Source organism: Nerophis lumbriciformis, linkage group LG15 (assembly GCF_033978685.3).
Source record: "Nerophis lumbriciformis linkage group LG15, RoL_Nlum_v2.1, whole genome shotgun sequence".
Classification (NCBI taxonomy): domain Eukaryota; kingdom Metazoa; phylum Chordata; class Actinopteri; order Syngnathiformes; family Syngnathidae; genus Nerophis; species Nerophis lumbriciformis.
The window spans coordinates 4138444-4159627 of record NC_084562.2 but is presented as its reverse complement, the minus strand read 5'-3'; the positions used below and the strand labels follow the sequence as shown (position 1 = coordinate 4159627).

General features: G+C 40.0%; 1 protein-coding gene across 1 annotated transcript in view; it reads left to right on the top strand.

The window, feature by feature from the left end:
• The window catches only part of LOC133616003 (endosomal transmembrane epsin interactor 1-like), a 314413-nt gene that overhangs the window by 232496 nt on the left and 60733 nt on the right, over positions 1 to 21184 (top strand). Inside the window, exon 3 of the mRNA XM_061974980.1 lies at positions 10969 to 11079. Within this exon, the coding sequence (XP_061830964.1) occupies positions 10969 to 11079 (111 nt within the window). The remainder of the gene's footprint in view (positions 1 to 10968; positions 11080 to 21184) is intronic.

Genomic DNA, 21184 nt, shown 5'->3' with positions numbered 1-21184 from the left:
CTCTTAGCTGCTTGGCGCCACACAGACAACGCCAGCCACGCCCTATTGCACCGACCATTTGGAAAAAAATGTCCGCATATTTAGGCAGGGCAAGGCAATTTTATTTATAGCGCACAATTCGTACCCAAGTATATTCAAAGTGCTTCAGAGAAAATTAGAAGAAGGAAAAATAATTCAAACTAAAATCTGAAAATACAATCATGATAAAAGCAATCATAATTCATTCAAATCAATCAAATAGTGTTGATAAAATACTTTCATGCACATGCACAACTAAATTAAATAGTTCTCAGGCTGGATCTGAACATTGCCAACGTTACGGCCTGTCTCACATCTTCAGGAAGACTATGCCAGATTTTGGGAGCATAAAACTGAAATACAGTTTCACCATGTTTGGTCTTGACTCTGGACACCAGCGGGATACCACCCCCTGAGGTTCTCAGAGCTGAGAGATGGTTCATATGGCTCTATCATGTCAGAGATGTACTTTGGCACAAGACCATAAAAAGACTTGTAGAGCTGTTTTATAGTCTATTCCCTGAGCAACAGGAAGCCAGTGTAATGACCTAAGCACTATACTAATATGGTCATATTTCCTGGTTCTAGTCAGGACTCGAGCAGCAGCATTTTGGATGTACTGCAACTGCTTTACAGCTCGTTTGAAAAAACCCACTGAGAAGGCCATTACATTAGTGTAACCTGCTGGAGACAAAGGCATGATTTACACATTATTCCTCTGGTTTTGGTAATGTTATTTAGGTGGTAAAAAGCTGCTGATGTTATTGACTTAATGTGGCTGTAAAGTTCAAGTCTCAGTCCATTATTACCCCTAGATTTCTAACCTAAAGTTCTGGGGACTCCTTGCGGTCCATTTTTTAAATACATTTTTAATACTTACACGCATTAAACTATCAATCGAAGCAGCATAAAATAAATCCCAAAAAAATTTCTATAAAATAAATGGATTTAACCGATCAAAAGCACATAGTGGTACAGTGTTTTAGGTCTTCAATGACAGTGATCAATCAGATTAATCTATCATTATTAGTAATCTGATTAAAATTGTTAACGCAAGTAACCCATTAAAATCTTAGCTAAAAAGGAATGTTATTTAATTGTGATTCATCAAAGTTAATCCACAGCAACCCTATGATTAATTTGATTAAGATTTTGTATCTTTTACTTGGGAGAGCTGCAAACACAACTCCAACACTCCTCACATTCTCATTCCGGCTTGAGACCGCAATGGCAGAGTTTTCACATTGTCACTGGTCATGGCTTTCATTTGATATATAACATTTGCAGCCTCAAAAGGTTTATATTGAAGCATCAATGAGTCTAAAGCAGGGGTCTTCAATTAAAATTGAGTGAAGTCTGTTCCTGAGAATTCTGTACCTGACAGCAAAAGTCCGAACCTCATATCGTCTTAAATGACATCAAACAGACTAGCTAGCCCATATGAATATCAAATGTAATGAAATACTACACATCTCGCTATTTTTTCAAAAATATTAATTTTGCGCTAACACAATGAACCCACATTGCTACTGAAAGAAAACCACATGTTTTGTCAATAATGAAAGATTGATCTGTGACTTAAACAAAAAAAAATATCACAAGCACCAAAAGCTTTGCCTGTTACATCTGTACACTCATCTACGGCGAAGGAACTACACACATGCATCAAGATGTAATTATACATCTTCTGTTAAAGTTTCTGATTTTCTTGTTACCTTGGTAGCTGACTTTGGGATTCGCTTGATTTTGTCACACCGTTATTTTTGTTTACGTTCAAGTAAGGTCTCAGCAGCACCATTTAACAACTCTCCCAACCCTGAATTACTTTTTGTTATGCTCCAATCCTGAGTGAACTCTCATTTGCACGTTGCTGTGCTGTAAATCAGGGGTTCTTCACTTTTTTTACTTTAGGACCCAACTTTTCCACTACAGAGGGGCTCGAGACCCACACAAATATGAACTATTAACACTTTGAATCATATCTAATAATTGTATGTAACCTGCTTACAAACAATGTTGGCTTACATTAGGCTGATTACAAAAATAAGTACTAATCAAAAATAAGTACTAATCAAATATACTGCATAAACAAAACTGATGAAAAATAAATTAGCATATAATTATGTCTCACTAAAACAAATACATTCCAACTAAATTAATAATACATTAATAATAAATATGTTTCTTAAATAAACAGTCAACAAAATAAAAATGCAAATGGAAAAGACATGCACCTGGGGATAGGTTGATTGGCAACACTAAATGGTCCCTAGTGTGTGAATGTGAGTGTGAATGTTGTCTGTCTATCTGTGGTAGTCATATTTTTTGCACTTAAGAAACTTCTCTATGACGTTAGCTCCAGTCTTTTTCTGTTTGTTTGATATTGTCATTACTGCTGCATGTGCTGGAAAAGTGTATTACAACTGAGTACTGCTGCAGCCCATACAGACCACAGCTGAGAAACACATATGTTTTTGGCAGCCCTAAATAGGGGGCACCCGGCCCAACACTGGGCTCTCGGGTTAAGAAACACTGCTGTAAATGAATGCGTCATGACCAGGGATGATGTTCGAAACAGGTTCTCCCGGTTGTTCGATAAGAAAAGAACCGATTCCATGGACTCGAATCCCTTTTTGAGAACCGGTTCCCGTTATCGAGGCCACTATAGTAAAGAAAAAGAGTTGGTTCTTTATTCGAATCCCTGGGAACGAATCCCGTCCCACAGTAAATGCCCTGTGGAACGTCCCAGGAAATGACGTAGCTCAGTCATTAGGTGGCAGATACAGAAGCAGCAACAACAATGGACCGGAAAAAACGCCTCAAGGCATGGCTTCATTTTACAAAAAAATACGACGAGGAAACGGCTATCTGCAATTATTGCCAGGTTTCGCTCTCATGTAAGGGGGGGAAGTACAACAAGCATGTTGAAACATGTTCAGGCTGCACATAACCTGAACCCGACTTAAACAAGTTGAAAAACTTATTCGGGTGTTACCATTTAGTGGTCAATTGTACGGAATATGTACTTCACTGTGCAACCTACTAATAAAAGTCTCAATCAATCAATCAAACGTTCGAGAAAAGTGTCGCGGAGAAGCAGCAATGAAGCAAACCCCTTTTCCTGTGCTTCAACCTGCAGCGCCAATTCCAGTGATAGTACTGGTGAGTAACTTAACGTTAACTGTTGCCGGTTAATTTTCATATCTGTTCACTCGTAGCCTTTAGGCTAAAATAACGTTACCTCGTATGTCAATCCAGGATTGCAGTAATGTTAGCTAGACTAACGATACCTAAGCATAGTCAGTGGCTAACGGTAACGTTAACGTTAGCCTTTTTGTATGTGTCTGATAACGTTAACAGTATCTTGTAGCCTACACCAGTGGTCCCCAATCACCGGGCCACGGCCCGGTACCGGTCCGTGGATTGATTAGTTAAAAATTAATTAAATTAATTAAAATAAAATAAAAATGTTTTTTTAAATAAATAAAATAAAATATTTGTTTTATTTTTTATTAAATCAACATAAAAAACACAAGATGCACTTACAATTAGTGCACCAACCCAAAAAACCTCCCTCCCCCATTCACACTTATTCGCACAAAAGGGTTGTTTCTTTCTGTTATTAATATTTCTGGTTCCTACATTATATATCAATATAGAGCAATACAGTCTGCAGGGATACAGTCCATAAGCACACATGATTGTATTTTTTTTATGAAAAAAAATAATTAATAAATAAATATACAACAACCTATCTGGATTCGATAAGAGAATCGATAAGGAATCGGTTCGATAAGAGGATTTCATAATGGGCTCGAACTCGATAATTTCTTATCAAACACCATCCCGAGTCATGACTCTTTCATACTGGGCTCTAAACTGCTGTGTTTTTGTGCACTTACTTTGGACTTCTGTTGATACTTTACCAAAGATCTGTGTTTGGTCTCATACGCTTTGGGTCAATGCTAAAGTTTCAAAGCATATGAGAGATCAGTTCATCCTCACAGATTTCGATTGATCAGATCTCGTCCAACTAAATGATTAGATCTGACCAATCGAAGTCCAAGCCAATGGGCATGAAGCCTGCTCGGATGAGAGGCCCTCTTAGATCGACTAAATGTCCTGAGAATATAATGACCTGGATGAATGAGAACATCCTTAGACATATCGGTTTGTCCCTTTGCTTTTAAATATACATTTTTTTCAACAACTTTTCGTACTTTAGAGCAAAAGATGGTTCTCTCATTCAAGTCGCATTTGCTTCTCAGTAGGTAAACAAACCACTTCTATGGCTCATTTTGAGTGACGTTTCCGCGCTTTCCCCAATAGTAGTAATCGTAGTAACCCCAGATTTCCACTGGATGCGTAATGGCAGCAAAACTTCACCGCCACGGCGGCGGACTCCTTCCCTTTTCATTCAAGTCTTCATGTCGGTCTCCACCGCACCGCCATGGTGTTTCTGTTCTGCATTCCAGCGCTAAATATACACGGGGCTCCTATTTTTGTTGGTCGCCGCCACTCAGCAGTTCACTTTAGGTTAAGTGTGTTTGTTGTGGACAGGAAATCATGCACGAACACAAAATAAATTATCTGGTTTACTTTTAAAATAAAATAGTCCGTCTTCAAGGTGTATCATATTTGACCCTTTGAAACGTTCTAATGGGGAGGGACGGACATAAAGTCAACTTGTCAACGGTTTTCAGATGTAATTTCACCTCGTTGATGCGAATTTTAGACATACTTAAAATTTAAGAAGCATATACAGGCATATCCCTGACAGCTATTATTGTAATATTGTACATGGTAATTGGAATTTGTTATGTATTGTATATATTATATTAATATATCAGTATATATTATATACTGTATATATAATATATAAATATTACATATATGTTATATTTTATATTTCTACCATGGTACATTTTTAGTCTACTTTATACCTGCATTATCCTTTCCATCCTTACCCTTCCCATCATTTGAAACTGAGCTACTGTGTGGAACAATTTCCCTTGTGGATCAATAAAGTTTGTCTAAGCCTAAGTCTATGTTACTGTCGTGTTGTTGCTTGCTACCAAAAAAATTAAGTTGTCGTTCTGCAAGGCAAAACTGTTGTCTTTTCCACAAGTTAAGTCAAGTCCGTGCAGTCACTGACGCGCCCGCTTACGGGTACTGGTGGACGGCAAAGCTTGAGACGTTCCGCGGTGTTTACGTCAGTGTTTACTTTGTCATGAAAATATTCCCGTTTTTGCGAGATCTGGTAAAAGTCTGCGCTATTTTGCTGCACGGCGGTGGAGCTTGCCAGGCGGCACATGGCGGCGCCGTTCCGTGGCGGCTATGTTTCGCTGCCGTTACGCGTCCATTGGAAATATGGAGTAACTGTGCCTACAATGTTTCTCTTCGATCACGTCTGCGAGCATTATTATGCTTTAACATTTTTCAATTATAATTTTTTGTTTGACTTTAATTGATCACGGGTCAGGAAAGAGCAGTCTCATGGCCCGGACGTAGGCGAGTCGTTGGCTGGTCGAAAGTACAGTATATTGCCAAAATTATTTGGCCACCTGCCTTGACTCACATATAAACTTGAAGTGCCATCCCATTCCTAACCCATAGGGTTCAATATGATGTTGGTCCACCTTTTGCACCTATTACAGCTTCAACTCTTCTGGGGAGGCTGTCCACAAGGTTGCGGAGTGTGTTTATAGGAATTTTCTACTATTCTTCCAAAAGCGCATTGGTGAGGTCACACACTGATGTTGGTCGAGAAGGCCTGGCTCTCAGTCTCTGTTCTAATTCATCTTAAAGGTATTTTATCAGGTTCAGGTCAGGACTCTGTGCAGGCCAGTCAAGTTCATCCACACCAGACTCTGTCATCCATGTCTTTATGGACCTTGCTTTGTGCACAGTCATGTTGGAAGAGGAAGAGGCCCGCTCCAAACTGTTCCCACAAGGTTGAGAGCATGGGATTGCCCAAAATGTTTTGGTATCCTGGAGCATTCAAAGTTCCTTTCACTGGAACTAAGGGACCAAGCCCAACTCTTGAAAAACAACCCCTCACCATAATTCCTCCTCCACCAAATTTCACACTCGGCACAATGCAGTCCGAAATGTAGCGTTCTCCTGGCAACCTCCAAACCCAGACTGGTCCGTCCGACAGATTGCCAGATGGAAAAGCGTGATTCATCACTCCAGAGAAGGCGTCTCCACTACTCTAGAGTCCAGTGGCGACGTGCTTTACACCACTGCATCCCACGCTTTGCATTGGACTTGGTGATGTATGGCTTAGATGCAGCTGCTCGGCCATGGAAACACATTCCATGAAACTCTCTGCGTACTGTACGTGGGCTAATTGGAAGGACACATGAAGTTTGGAGCTGTGTAGCAACTGACTGTGCAGAAAGTCGGCGACCTCTTTGCACTATGCGCTTCAGCATCCGCTGACCCCTCTCTGTCAGTTTACGTGACCTACCACTTCGTGGCTGAGTTGCTGTTGTTCCCAAACTCATCAATTTTCTCATAATAAAGCCGACAGTTGACTTTGGAATATTTAGGAGCGAGGAAATTTCACGACTGGATTAGTTGCACAGGTGGCATCCTATGACGGTTCCACGCTGGAAATCACTGAGAGCGGCCCATTCTTTCACAAATGTTTGTAGAAACAGTCTCCATGCCTAAGGGCTTGATTTTATACACCTGTGGCCGGGCCAAGGGATTAGGACACCTGATTCTGATCATTTGGACGGGTGGCCAAATACTTTTGGCAATATTGTGTATCTCCCTCAAGTGTGTCACATGACAGTCACTTGGTTCACCCCGAGTTCAATGTGTTTCTCCTCTCACCTCCTGTTTCCAAAACAAATTTAAGAAATTGTTTTTCACGGTTCCCTATCAGCCTCTCAATCCTTCAATTTTCTGCCTTCGTGAGAAGCACTTTTTACAAATCCCTCCATCTGTCTATTATATGCCACCTTCACTTCCTTCCATGCTCCGCCTGCTTGCCCGCTCCCCTCTTCCCCATCTGTGCACGCCGCCTTCACATCCATCAACTACACCTGCACAATGAGACTTTCTGGCCTTTCAGTTAATCCTCTTTCTTTTTAAATTAACTCTCAATCTGATCTTCAATTACATTGGTCAATTATGTTGGCTGTTGTTCTGCTGTCTTATTTTCAAGCGAAAAAACAGGCTTTGTGTACGCTTGTTCCTGATTTGCACTTCACTGACGACTGAATTCTATTCGTCTGCTGTCAATTTAAAAACTTGACCTGTAATTCAAAATACCGGAGAGCTCGCCATATCTCTATCAACAGGATTTATAACTACAGAGCTGTCAGCTTGGAAATGAAAATAGTTTGCCCCGAGGAAATGCGGGACCAAGGGGAAAGATTGGAATGAAAGTATAGTAGATTGTACCAGAGGGCATCATATATGAAAACATTGGTGTTTGTGTGTATGCTTAATGTTAATTGACGCTGCTATTTAAGGACAAAGGAACAAGTTCACCGTGGATCAAGAATGAACATCAATGTGCTATTTATTCTGCTATAATGTGAAAAGTGTAAATACGATGATTTGCAATACCCTCAATAAATGAAGTGTTTCCCATACATTTATTTGTTTGTGGTGGCCTGCTGATAATAAATATATTAAAAGTATGTCAAATAGATTTGGCAGTATCCGTTCGTCCTCGCTCATACTGTAAACACTTTATGATGGGACTCGGGATGTGTTGATCAATTGGCCGCCGGTAGTAACACGCTGCATTTACTACATTACATTTACTTAAAGCTAAAGTTAAAGATTGTCACACACACACTAGGTGTGGTGAAATTTGTCCTCTGCATTTGACCCATCCCCTTGTTCACCCCCTGGGAGGTGAGGGGAGCAGTGGGCAGCAGCGGTGCCGCGCCCGGGAATCATTTTTGGTGATTTAACCCTGAATTCCAACCCTTGATGCTGAGTGCTAACCTGGGAGGTAATGGGTCCCATTTTTATAGTCTTTGGTATGACTCGGCCGGGGTTTGAACTCACAACCTACCGATCTCAGGGCGGACACTCTAACCACTAGGCCACTGAGTAGAAACTTATAAAATGTAAAACCTGCCGGTTTATGTCTTATCCTTCGAACACATTGTCATTTGGCACCCTCGTAGCCCCAAAATGTCTCTGTCAAACACAAGAAAAGTGAAGTTAACCCTTTTGAATAGTTTTTACTGTCGTTTCTTACGGTTTGTTGAGTTAGCACTGGATTGATACGTGGACAGGACAAAGGAGTTATTTGATACCGAGAAGAGTTTACATGTTGTGTTTTGGTTCAATCCCAGAAAGACTGTGATTTAAAAGTTTAAACCTGGCTTTGTACATACACTGAGACCAAGTCTAAGCTCATTGTGTTTTTGAAGCTGCACCAATTTTCCCAGAATGTTTTTTCCAGAGGATTAGTTGTGATTTGTACGTTTTCATAATGTGCTCGTTCTATTTTTGGCTTGGGTAATACAAAGAAAACAACCTGGAGTTGTCTTTATGTTTAAGTTATCATGCCATGATTTTACCATTACGGCCCACTTGGGAATAGATTTTCCTCCATGTGGCCCCTGAGCTAAAATGAGTTTGGCACCCCTGCTTTAATACATCTGAATTTGTACTTGCATGCGTAGTTTTCTGGATCTGAACTTACATCTTTTTTTAGGACGAAATCCATGCAACTATAGTTACATGAGGCCCCAGTTCTCAGAGAATATGAAGACAAAGCAATAGGGATCAGTGTTGCCGATTTGGTGACTTTGTTGCTATAGTTAGTTAGCATTCAGACCCCTCTAGATACTTTTTATTTTTTAAAAGTAACTAACGCCAAATTTAGAGACTTTTGGAGACACTGGTGTGAAAGCACATATTACTTTCCTCAAAGCCCAGTGAGACCTTTATTGTGAATAAAAGAAAAAAACTGAAAACAATAATTTGTATTTCTAAACATATTTGTTTAGCTTTTCCTGTTTTTTGCTAACATTTTGTCTCTCCCAAAGCGCCCAAAAAATGTGGTCAATTATGCAGACTAGATGATGATTCATCTACAAACCCGGTTTCCGTATGAGTTGGGAAATTGTGTTAGATGTAAATATAAACGGAATGCAATGATTTCCAAATCATTTTCAACCCGTATTCAACTTTAGAATTTGATGCCAGCAACACGTGACAAAGAAGTTGGGAAATGTGGCAATAAATACTGATAAAGTTGAGGAATGCTCATCAAACACTTATTTGGAACATCCCACAAGTGTGCAGGCTAATTGGGAACAGGTGGGTGCCATGATTGGGTATAAAAACAGCTTCCCAAAAAATGCTCAGTCTTTCACAAGAAAGGATGGGGCGAGGTACACCCCTTTGTCCACAACTGCGTGAGCAAATAGTCAAACAGTTTAAGAACAACGTTTCTCAAAGTGCAATTGCAAGAAATTTAGGGATTTCAACATCTACGGTCCATAATATCATCAAAAGGTTCAGAGAATCTGGAGAAATCACTCCACGTAAGCGGCATGGCCGGAAACCAACTTTGAATGACCGTGACCTTTGATCCCTCAGACTGCACTGTATAAAAAAAACGACATCAATCTCTAAAGGATATCACCACATGGGCTCAGGAACACTTCAGAAAACCACGGTCACTAAATACAGTTCGTCGCTACATCTGTTAAGTGCAAGTAAAAGCTCTACTATGCAAAGCAAAAGCCATTTATCAACAACATCCAGAAACGCCGCCGGCTTCTCTGGGCCCGAGATCATCTAAGATGGACTCATGCAAAGTGGAAAAGTGTTCTGTGGTTTGATGAGTCCACATTTCAAATTGTTTTTGGAAATATTCAACATCGTGTCATCCGGACCAAAGGGGAAGCGAACCATCCAGACTGTTATCGACGCAAAGTTGAAAAGCCAGCATCTGTGATGGTATGGGGGTGCATTAGGGCCCAAGGCATGGGTAACTTACACATCTGTGAAGGCACCATTAATGCTGAAAGGTACATACAGGTTTTGGAACAACATATGCTGCCATCTAAGCGCCGTCTTTTTCATGGACGCCCCTGCTTATTTCAGCAAGACAATGCCAAGTCACATTCAGCACATGTTACAACAGCGTGGCTTCATAAAAAAAAAGTGTGGGTACTTTCCTGGCCCGCCTGCAGTCCGGACCTGTCTCTCATCGAAAATGTGTGGCGCATTATGAAGCGTAAAATACGACGGCGGAGACCCGGATTGTTGAACGACTGAAGCTTTACATAAAACAAGAATGGGAAAGAATTCCACTTTCAAAGCTTCAACAATTAGTTTCCTCAGTTCCCAATCGTTTATTGAGTGTTGTTAAAAGAAAAGGTGATGCAACACAGTGGTGAACATGCCCTTTCCCAACTACTTTGGCACATGTTGCAGCCATGAAATTCTAAGTTAATTATTATTTGCAAAAAAAAAAAAAGTTTATGAGTTTGAACATGAAATATGTTGTCTTTGTAGTGCATTCAATTGAATATGGGTTGAAAAGGATTTGCAAATCATTGTATTCCGTTTATATTTACATCTAACACAATTTCCCAACTCATATGGAAACGGGGTTTGTAGAATAGGTTGCAGTCCTGTGGGCCAACAATGGAAAACAATTGAGGAATACAACACTAGTTATTAAATAGCAACATATCATAACATCAACAGAAGGAGGAATATATGTGTTTAGAGTTCTAAAAAGCACATTAACTTTGATATCTGAATCTATCAACACAAGGTGCTACTTGTCTCTCAGCATTTACATGATTACAACTAAGAACATTAGTATTGATTTTACTTTGAGCTATTTTCTTATTTGGGGACATGTTCAAAGTCAACAATTTATTGCAACGTCGAGCCACTTTGGATCCCTCGGGATAACACAATGACTGTCTTTGCTCTTTTTGTCCATTACAGATCACATTCTTCATGTTGTTGTCAGCAGTTTGTGTGATGCTCAACCTGGCAGGCTCCATCCTTTCCTGCCAGAACGCTCAGCTGGTCAACTCACTGGAGGAATGTCAGCTGGTAAGACCACATTGGATTGCTTAACAGACGTCTGTCCAACTTCCATCCATCCATTCCACCCTGCAGTGATTACCAGTAAACCAGTTTTACTTAACTATATCTTATAAATGGACAATATTATAGAATGCAACTTGAATATACTTTAGAGTAGTCAATGTACAGTTTGTACAGCAGCATCGGGTCTTGTCTATGCAGTCAAGCACGGTGGCAGTAGTAGTGCTGCAGCTATCAATTATTTTAGTAATCTATCAATTAGTTTGTTTGAATAATCAAGTAATTATAGCCTCAATCTGTATTTTAAGGAAAATAGTTTTAACATTGTTCTGCTCGCCGTAATTTGTATCCTTATTTTATAATAAATGCACATAATCATTGTTATTTATTTATTACATTTTTAAAACTCTGCTGTTGACCACCACAGCTCTCATGTTTGCTCCGTTGCAGTGGCTGTGCGCAAACTGTCCTTGTACAGTGGAACCCCCATTTACGAACTTGATGGGTTCTTGAACTTGGTTTGTAAACTGAACTTTGTATGTGCAGCAGAGTTCCCCATAAGATTCAATGTAAAAACGTGATTAATTGGTTCAAGCTTTGACAAAAATCACTATTTTAGTTTAAAAAAATGCACACTTTGAAGACACTATCATGTATGTACAGGATATACATATATATATACATGCATACATCAGTGGTCACCAACCTATTCGAGCCCAAGATCCCTGGTCTCAGCCAAAAACCAAAGCAAGATCTACCCCTGCGTCAACTATGTTTCATATATATAGATACAGTACAGTCCAAAAGTTTGGACACGCCTTATCATTCAATGTGTTTCTTTATTTTCATGACTATTTACATTGTAGATTGTCACTGAAGGCATCAAAACTATGAATGAACACATGTTGAGTTATGTACTTAACAAAAAAAGGTGAAATAACAGAAAACATGTTTTATATTCTAGTTTCTTCAAAATAGGCACCCTTTGCTCTGATTGCTGCTTTGCACACTCTTAGAATTCTCTCGATGAGCTTCAAGAGGTAGTCACCTGAAATAGTTTGAAATGAGAAGGTGTGTCCAAACTTTTCAATGTGTTTTCTTTATTTTCATGACTATTTACATTTTAGATACCGTATTTTTCGGAGCATAAGTCGCACCGGAGTATAAGTCGCACCTGCTGAAAATGCATAATAAAGAAGGAAAAAAACATATATAAGTCGCACTGGAGCCCGGCCAAACTATGAAAAAAACTGCGACTTATAGTCCGAAAAATACGGTAGTCACTGAAGACATTAAAACTATGACACCTGGGAAGTGACTACCTCTTGAAGCTCATCGAGAGAATGCCAAGAGTGTGCAAAAAAGTAATCAGAGCAAAGGGTGGCGATTTTGAAGAAACTACAATAAAAAAACATGTTTTCAGTTATTTCACCTTTTTTTGTTAAGTACATAACTCCACGTGTGTTCATTCATAGTTTTGATGCCTTCAGTGACAATCTACAATGTAAATAGTCATGGAAATATAGAAAACACATTGAATGAGAAGGTGTGTACTGTGTTTATATATATATATATATATATATATATATATATATATATATATATATATATATATATATATATATTACGGGTGTGCATCTCTACCTTAAATGGCGATTCGATATAAATCTTGATACAAGGGTTACGATACGATTCACTAACAATGCTTTTTAAAACACTATGATTCGCTACGATTGGATTCGATACAATTCGATGCAATTTGATGCAGATGGAAGCTTTGCATGGTGAAAAGAAAATTAAATGTATCATGTCAGAACAATGTCATGTGTTTATTTTGTATATAGACATACAGAACAGACGGTGCCTGTATTAATTATGAGCAAACAGTAGAAGTATCAACTTTGAGGCTTTGCAATACATTAACTTAAATAAAAGAAGAAAAGCTATCAGGTATTTACTGTTGTTTGCTCAGGTAGAAACAATTAAATACAGAGAAAGAAAGCTGTGCATCAAGTAGAGGAGTTATAACACCACAGTAACACGAGTGCAAGACACAATTAGGTGGCACCACACAATCTAAACAGCAGCTTCAGTGAAGAAGCTCAAATACTTCATTTATTTACTATTTTGAATGCATTACAAAATACATCCATCGTCATGTGTTTCATAATGATTGTGAACGATAGGCAACATTCCAAAAAAAAGTGCAGTTCCCCTTTAAGTGAAGTTCACTTGAAACCTTTGAGGATAAATTGTTGTGTTATAAACTTTTGTGCAGTGTTGCTTCTTATTTGTAATTATTTCAGGCTGATTCGTTATGTGTATGCACCGGCAGCTGAACCCAATGTGACAGCGTGTCATAATTACAACCATCAGCCGGATAAAATAAAAACGGAAGCAGTTTCATTAATCCAGAATCGAACGGTGTAGTAGTTGGTGTGATTACCTCGCAGAGTTGTGTCTAAGTTGGGGCTGGACGTCTTTCAAGTCCGTCTCTTTGTCTTGCCAGTTTGTAGGTCTGCTAGCATTAGCATCCCTAGCTTCCTCATCGCCGACTTGAGTGTCTTCACGCCGTCACAACAGGTGAATGCTCAGATTAGTCGTGCTGCCACTACTGTATCGCTGCTTTCCAAACGTTACAAATGGCTTTACTTTCATACAACTGAACCATTCTTTAAAAAAAAAAAAAATCCAAACGTTAACCACACTTTAGATTTACGGTCATATTTTGTAGTAGATCTACAAGAAACCAATTTGTGACTTTCCAACCAAACATCGACCGATCCATACTACATATAGGTCGATCCAGAGGTTCGCCAAACGATGTATGCATATCTCTAAAGTTCGAATCGGTTATCGGTTTGTACCAATTATTTTTTACACCCTTAATATATAAATATATTTTTTATTTTATTTTTTTGTGCAAAAAAATTATATACTTTTTAAAATGGTAAATGCTGGTGTTTTTTGTTTTTTTTGTTTAGTTTTTTGTAATTACCTCGGGCAGTGGTTCTTAACCTGGGTTCGATCGAACCCTAGGGGTTCGGTGAGTCGGGCTCAGGGGTTCGGCGGAGGTCAAGACACACCCGACTCATGGTGTAAATAAAAACTTCTCCCTATCGGCGTATTACGGATACGGCAAAAGCAGAAGTCAGACTGATTTGCAGGTGTGTAATTTGTTGTGAGTTTATGCACTGTGTTGGTTTTGTTGTTTGAACAAGGTGATGTACATGCACGGTTCATTTTATGCACCAGTAAAAAAACATGGTAACACTTTAGTATGGGGAACATATTCACCATTAATTAGTTGCTTATTAACATGCAAATTAGTAACATATAGGCTCTTAACTAGTCATTATTAAGTACTTATTAATGCCTTATTCGGCATGGCCTTATTATAACCCTAATCATCTAACCCTGGCCCTAACCCTCTAACCCTAACCCTAACCAAATAACTCTAAATTAAGTCTTTGTTACTTAGAATTTGTTCCCCATACTAAAGTGTTATCAAAAGCATATAACTTTGTCTTGAATTTGAAAAAAACAAAACATTTTATTTTTCACTAAAGAAGGGTTCGGTGAATGCGCATATGAAACTGGTGGGGTTCGGTACCTCCAACAAGATTAAGAACCACAGACCTCGGGCCAATGACAATCCAGTCACAGGCCACAGATGGCCCCTGTGCTGCACTTTGGGCACCCCTGCTGTAGAAGCCAACTGTTTATGGCCACTATAGTGTTAGTACTGTAGTATTTGTTCTGGTCACATATGGGATGCGAGTCACATGGTTTTTTTACGTCAGCACCGGAAGTAGTAAATTCAGCTGTTTCCGGTGTAATAAAAGAAGGGATAAATGGAGAAGTCCTTCTTTAGCTGCTGACTTGTTTTATCATATATGTTAAATGATATATATAGTTGCTCAAATTAATCAGGTGTAGTGTGTTTTTTTTCTAATATTTTCACGATCGACCGGTTGGGTCATAAAGATCGACTGGTCAATCGCGATCGACAGGTTGGCGACCTCTGCTGTACATATATATCAAACCAACATGGCTCAACAATCTCTTTTTTATCCAAACAACACAACATTGCAGCAAACTTAAATGTCAACACACACATACACACTCATAAGTTAGTGCGCTCCAAAACGTTAATCACCCTGTTGCTACGATAAAAAACTAAAACGGAAAATAATTTTACCTTGTGCCTTCAAATACTTGGAGGCATTGTTAAACACTCTGGGAGTTTCAGAGTGATAAACAATCAGTGGCTTGACATTGTCACTGCTAGCATTAGCACAAACAAGCAATGTGAGGCGATCCTTGAACGACTTGTGTCCCGGTAGTGCCTTGTCCTTCGCTGTAACAAATATCCGCTGAGGCATTTTTTCCGGTCTCATCACAATTAAAGGGGAACATTATCACCAGACCTATGTAAGCGTCAATATATACCTTGATGTTGCAGAAAAAAGACCATATATTTTTTTAACCGATTTCCGAACTCTAAATGGGTGAATTTTGGCGAATTAAACGCCTTTCTATTATTCGCTCTCGGAGCGATAACGTCACAACGTGACGTCACATCGGGCAGCAATCCGCCATTTTCTCAAACACATTACAAACACCGAGTCAAATCAGCTTTGTTATTTTCCGTTTTTTCGACTGTTTTCCGTACCTTGGAGACATCATGCCTCGTCGGTGTGTTGTCGGAGGGTGTAACAACACGAACAGGGACGGATTCAAGTTGCACCAGTGGCCCCAAGATGCGAAATTGGCAAGAAATTGGACGTTTGTTCCGCACACTTTACCGACGAAAGCTATGCTACGACAGAGATGGCAAGAATGTGTGGATATCCTGCGACACTCAAAGCAGATGCATTTCCAACTGGACTGGACAGATCAGCTTTCAGGAAAAGAGAGCGGATGAGGGTATGTCTACAGAATATATTAATTGATGAAAATTGGGCTGTCTGCACTCTCAAAGTGCATGTTGTTGCCAAATGTATTTCATATGCTGTAAACCTAGTTCATAGTTGTTAGTTTCCTTTAATGCCAAACAAACACATTCGTTGGTTAGAAGGCGATCGCCGAATTCGTCCTCGCTTTCTCCCGTGTCGCTGGCTGTCGTGTCGTTTTCGTCGTTTTCGCTTGCATTCGGTTCAAACCGATATGGCTCAATAGCTTCAGTTTCTTCTTCAATTTCGTTTTCGCTACCTGCCTCCACACTACAACCATCTGTTTCAATACATGCGTAATCTGCTGAATCGCTTAAGCCGCTGAAATCCGAGTCTGAATCCGAGCTAATGTCGCTATACCTTGCTGTTCTATCCGCCATGTTTGTTTGTGTTGGCATCACTGTGTGACGTCACAGGAAAATGGACGGGTGTATATAACGATGGTTAAAATCAGGCACTTTGAAGCTTTTTTTAGGGATATTGCGTGATGGATAAAATTTTGAAAAAAAACTTCGAAAAATAAAATAAGCCACTGGGAACTGATTTTTAATGGTTTTAACCCTTCTGAAATTGTGATAATGTTCCCCTTTAAAGGCCTGCAGTGGAACAAAGACCCTTCGCCGATAAAGTCCTTGAACTGAAGGTGCCGTAAGCCGGAGGCTAACTAGCTAAAACACTAGCTCAAATCGGTTGTCCAGCAACCTGAAGCTACAGCTATACTGCTAAGCGACTGTGAGAGTTTGTACACGTTTAAAACGTTTCTGATCATACAAAGTGACACAGCTCTGACCGCCACAAGGTACGACAACTATGGAAATAAATAAAGGATGTAACATAGGGAGGCCTCACCTCTTCAAAATGATTGTGCCCACTTGTGCAGGAAATTATGTAATCAAATAGGCAGACCCGATGGCTTCAGGCAGCATGTTACGTACGGTGGGGGGAAGGAGACGACACCACGGCAGGAATCAGTTCAATAAGTTTATTGAACCTCTTGATGAATGTGTGGGATGTGTATGCTACTCTAAGTGATAGGTGCAAAACAATGTGTAGAATTAACCATGTAAATGTTACCAGGGTTTGTTGTAAGTGCGTGTTGGATGAATCCTTCGTCAGACCAAAGGGGCAAGGCGAAAAGGCAGTCCGCGGGCAGGCAAGTGGTCGGGGGCCGGAGAGAAGCAACGAGATTCGTGTCCAAGCAGGGGTCGAGGATCAGGGAAGGCAGTCCAGAATCCAGAGGGAAGTCGAGGCACACAGCTCGATCACAGAAGACAGGGGAAGTACTGCGGGAGACACAACGGACATAAAACTCGGGAACAGGGAAGGCACAGAGAGAGAGCAAGTACAAGGAAGGGAAGCCAGAGACGGGATGCTTACTGCGAGAGTGAACTACGTTCCGGCACAGGATTTTCGGGTCCGCTGGTCTTTATGCTGCTGGTCTTGATTAGTCCCAGGTGTGCGGATTGCAGATTGCCTGCAGCTTTGTCAGCGGAGGTGACACAGCATGCAAAATTAATGAATGACGTGTTCGTATGTCGAGACATGGATGTCACACAGACGCATATTTGGCACAATGTAAAGGTTTGTAAATCGAGGTTCCACTTTATTTAGTATGTAGTTCCGTGCAGTCTAAGCAGTTCAGATTTTATCCATTGTCAAAAATAATGAGTTAGCACATGTAAATTATCACAAAAACTATTTCATTAATCATGTAATCACGCAGATTAATCATACAATTTATGTTTACCATACATGCTCCTTTAAGTTCACTGTGGATGGTTACCTAAATGGTAACCAGGAATTTTATATGGCCAGTAATCAGGTCGATGCACACATCAGTGCAAAGATGAGTGAGGAGACTCCAACGGTTGTGCTCGATGGCAAATTTCCCTTCAAAATGCACTCTGATGGAACTTTAACTTAAACTGTTACAAAGTTTTGAGCAAATAAACTATGTGCATTCAAGGAAAGTTTTTTTTTTTATTGTCATCAGGACAATAAAATTGCATTTGTGTCCAAATAGGCTCTTTTTTAAAGGCCTATTGAAATGCGATTTTCTTATTTAAATAGGGATAGCAAGTCCATTCTATGTGTCATACTTGATCATTTCGCGATATTGCCATATTTTTGTTGAAAGGATTTAGTAGAGAACATCGACGATAAAGTTCGCAACTTTTGGTCGCTGATAAAAAAGCCTTGCCTGTACCGGAAGTAGCAGACGATATGCGCGTGACGTCACAGGTTGTGGAGCTCCTCACATCTGCACATTGTTTACAATCATGGCCACCAGCAGCGAGAGCGATTCGAACCGAGAAAGCGACGATTTCCCCATTAATTTGAGCAAGGATGAAAGATTTGTGGATGAGGAAAGTGAGAGTGAAGGACTAGAGGGCAGTGGGAGCGATTCAGATAGGGAAGATGCTGTGAGAGGCGGGTGGGACCTGATATTCAGCTGGGAATGACTAAAACAGTAAATAAACACAAGACATATATATACTCTATTAGCCACAACACAACCAGGCTTATATTTAATATGCCACAAATTAATCCCGCATAACAAACACCTCCCCCCTCCCGTCCCTATAACCCGCCAATACAACTCAAACACCTGTACAACACACTCAATCTCACAGCTCAAAGTACTGTTCACCTCCCCAAAGTTCATACAGCACATACATTTCCCCGAAGTCCCCAAAGTTACGTACGTGACATGCACATAGCGACACGCAGGTACGGGCAAGCGATCAAATGTTTGGAAGCCGCAGCTGCATGCGTACTCACGGTACCGCGTCTACGCATCCAACTCAAAGTCCTCCTGGTAAAAGTCTCTGTTGTCCCAGTTCTCCACAGGCCAATGGTAAAGCTTGACTGTCATCTTTCGGGAATGTAAACAATGAAACACCGGCTGTGTTTGTGTTGCTGCAGCCGCCCGCAATACACCGCTTCCCACCTACAGCTTTCTTCTTTGCTGTCTCCATTGTTCATTGAACAAATTGCAAAAGATTCACCAACACAGATGTCCAAAATACTGTGGAATTTTGCGATGAAAACAGACGACTTAATAGCTGGCCACCATGCTGTCCCAAAATGTCCTCTACAATCCGTGACGTCACGTGCCGGCGTCATCATACCGAGCTGTTTTCAGTAGGATATTTCGTGCAAAATTTAAAATTGCATTTTAGTAAGCTAACCCGGCCGTATTGGCATGTGTTGCAATGTTAAGATTTCATCTTTGATATATAAACTATCAGACTGCGTGGTCGGTAGTAGTGGGTTTCAGTAGGCCTTTAAGTTCACTGTGGATGGTTACCTAAAAGGTAACCAGGAATGTTATATGGCCAGTGATCAGGTCGATGCATACATCAGCGCAAAGATGAGTGAGGAAACTCCAACGGTTGTGCTCGCTGGCAAATTTCCCTTCAAAATGCACCCCAATGGAACTTTAACTTAAACTTTTACAAAGTTTTCAGCAAATAAATTACGTGCATTCAAGGAAAGTATTTCTTTTAATTGTCATTCCGACAATAAAATTGCATTTGTGTCCAAATATTAGGCTCTTTTTTAAAGTTAATTAAAATGATGTACAAATCTGTGATTAATCATGATTAATCCTAATTTAAAAGTGAGATTGATCTGATTTTTTGAAAAGTTACCATTTGACAGCACTGATCTTTATTAGTTGTGCTCATTAAATGTGGACGTCACAGTCCAAAAAAGGCAACTTACTGTCTTTGACATCCTCAGCTTTAGGTGTTGTTAGCTAATATTAGCAATTACACGAGCGAGTGTTAGCTGTCAGTGAATGTATATTCTATCATAACATCAACATGACTGCAAATTGTTCATTGCTTCTCTTAGACTGCTTGTGTATGTTGCATAATTTTTTTCGGGCCAGAAACATTTTTTATTACATAAACTTGGTAATTGTGAAAAACATTGACAGTTTTAAAACAAATGTCTTCTGTTAAACCACTAATGTAACGTAGGCTAACCCATGGTGGTCTTGTTATATTTTTTTGTTTTAAAAATGTAACTGTGAGCAAGTTGCAAACATCCTCTTTAATCTCAACTCCTGATCCTCGTCTTGACATGTGCCTTTGTCATGTAAACATGTTAAAATCCTATATTGACTGAAATGAGTCGCCTGACATAACTGACTCGAAACATTCCGACTCATATCCTGCTGATCCACAGAAGAATGAAACTATTTTTTATCAGGTAGTGCCGCTATCTTAGATGTTAAATACTGGGATTGCAACACTATGCCCTCAGACTAGAGGTGCCTTATCGAGTCCTTAAGCGGGAGCTGATGAAACTGCTCTATTGATAAGCAAAAGGTCGTCAAATGTTTTATAAACATTGTCAATCGTATGGCAATTTTGTCCAAATCTCACTTTAGTCAGAGCCCAAACAACTGGCAGTGGACTCATTCCACTATATTTTTCAATTTGGATCCTGCACCGTACCCTCAGACTACAGCTGTCCTATCTAGTCTTTGAGCATTAACTGATTAAGCCTGCTCGGATTAGAGACAAAACGTCTTCTCCTGTAAGACAATTATTAATTTTGTCAACAGTAATTGGGCAGTTTTGTTAAAACGTAATTTTGTTTCAGAACTAAAGGATACAGGGACTCTGGTTTTGCACCACAGAAGAGTGAAACTATTCTTGGTTAGGGGTTGCCTCCACCTTAGAGGTTAAAGGCCTACTGAAATGCGATGTTCTTATTTAAACGGGGATAGCAGGTCCATTCTATGTGTCATACTTGATCATTTCGCGATATTGCCATATTTTTCCTGAAAGGATTTAGTAGAGAACATCGACCATAAAGTTCGCAACTTTTGGTTGCTAATAAAAAAGCCTTGCCTGTACCGGAAGTAGCAGACGATATGCGTGTGACGTCACAGGTTGTGGAGCTCCTCACATTCGCACATTGTTTACAATCATGGCCACCAGCAGCGGGAGCGATTCGGACCGAGAAAGCGACGATTTCCCCATTAATTTGAGCAAGGACGAAAGATTTGTGGCTGAGGAAAGTGAGAGTGAAGGACTAGAGGGCAGTGGGAGCGATTCAGATAGGGAAGATGCTGTGAGAGGCGGGTGGGACCTGATATTCAGCCACAACACAACCAGGCTTATATTTAATATGCCACAAAT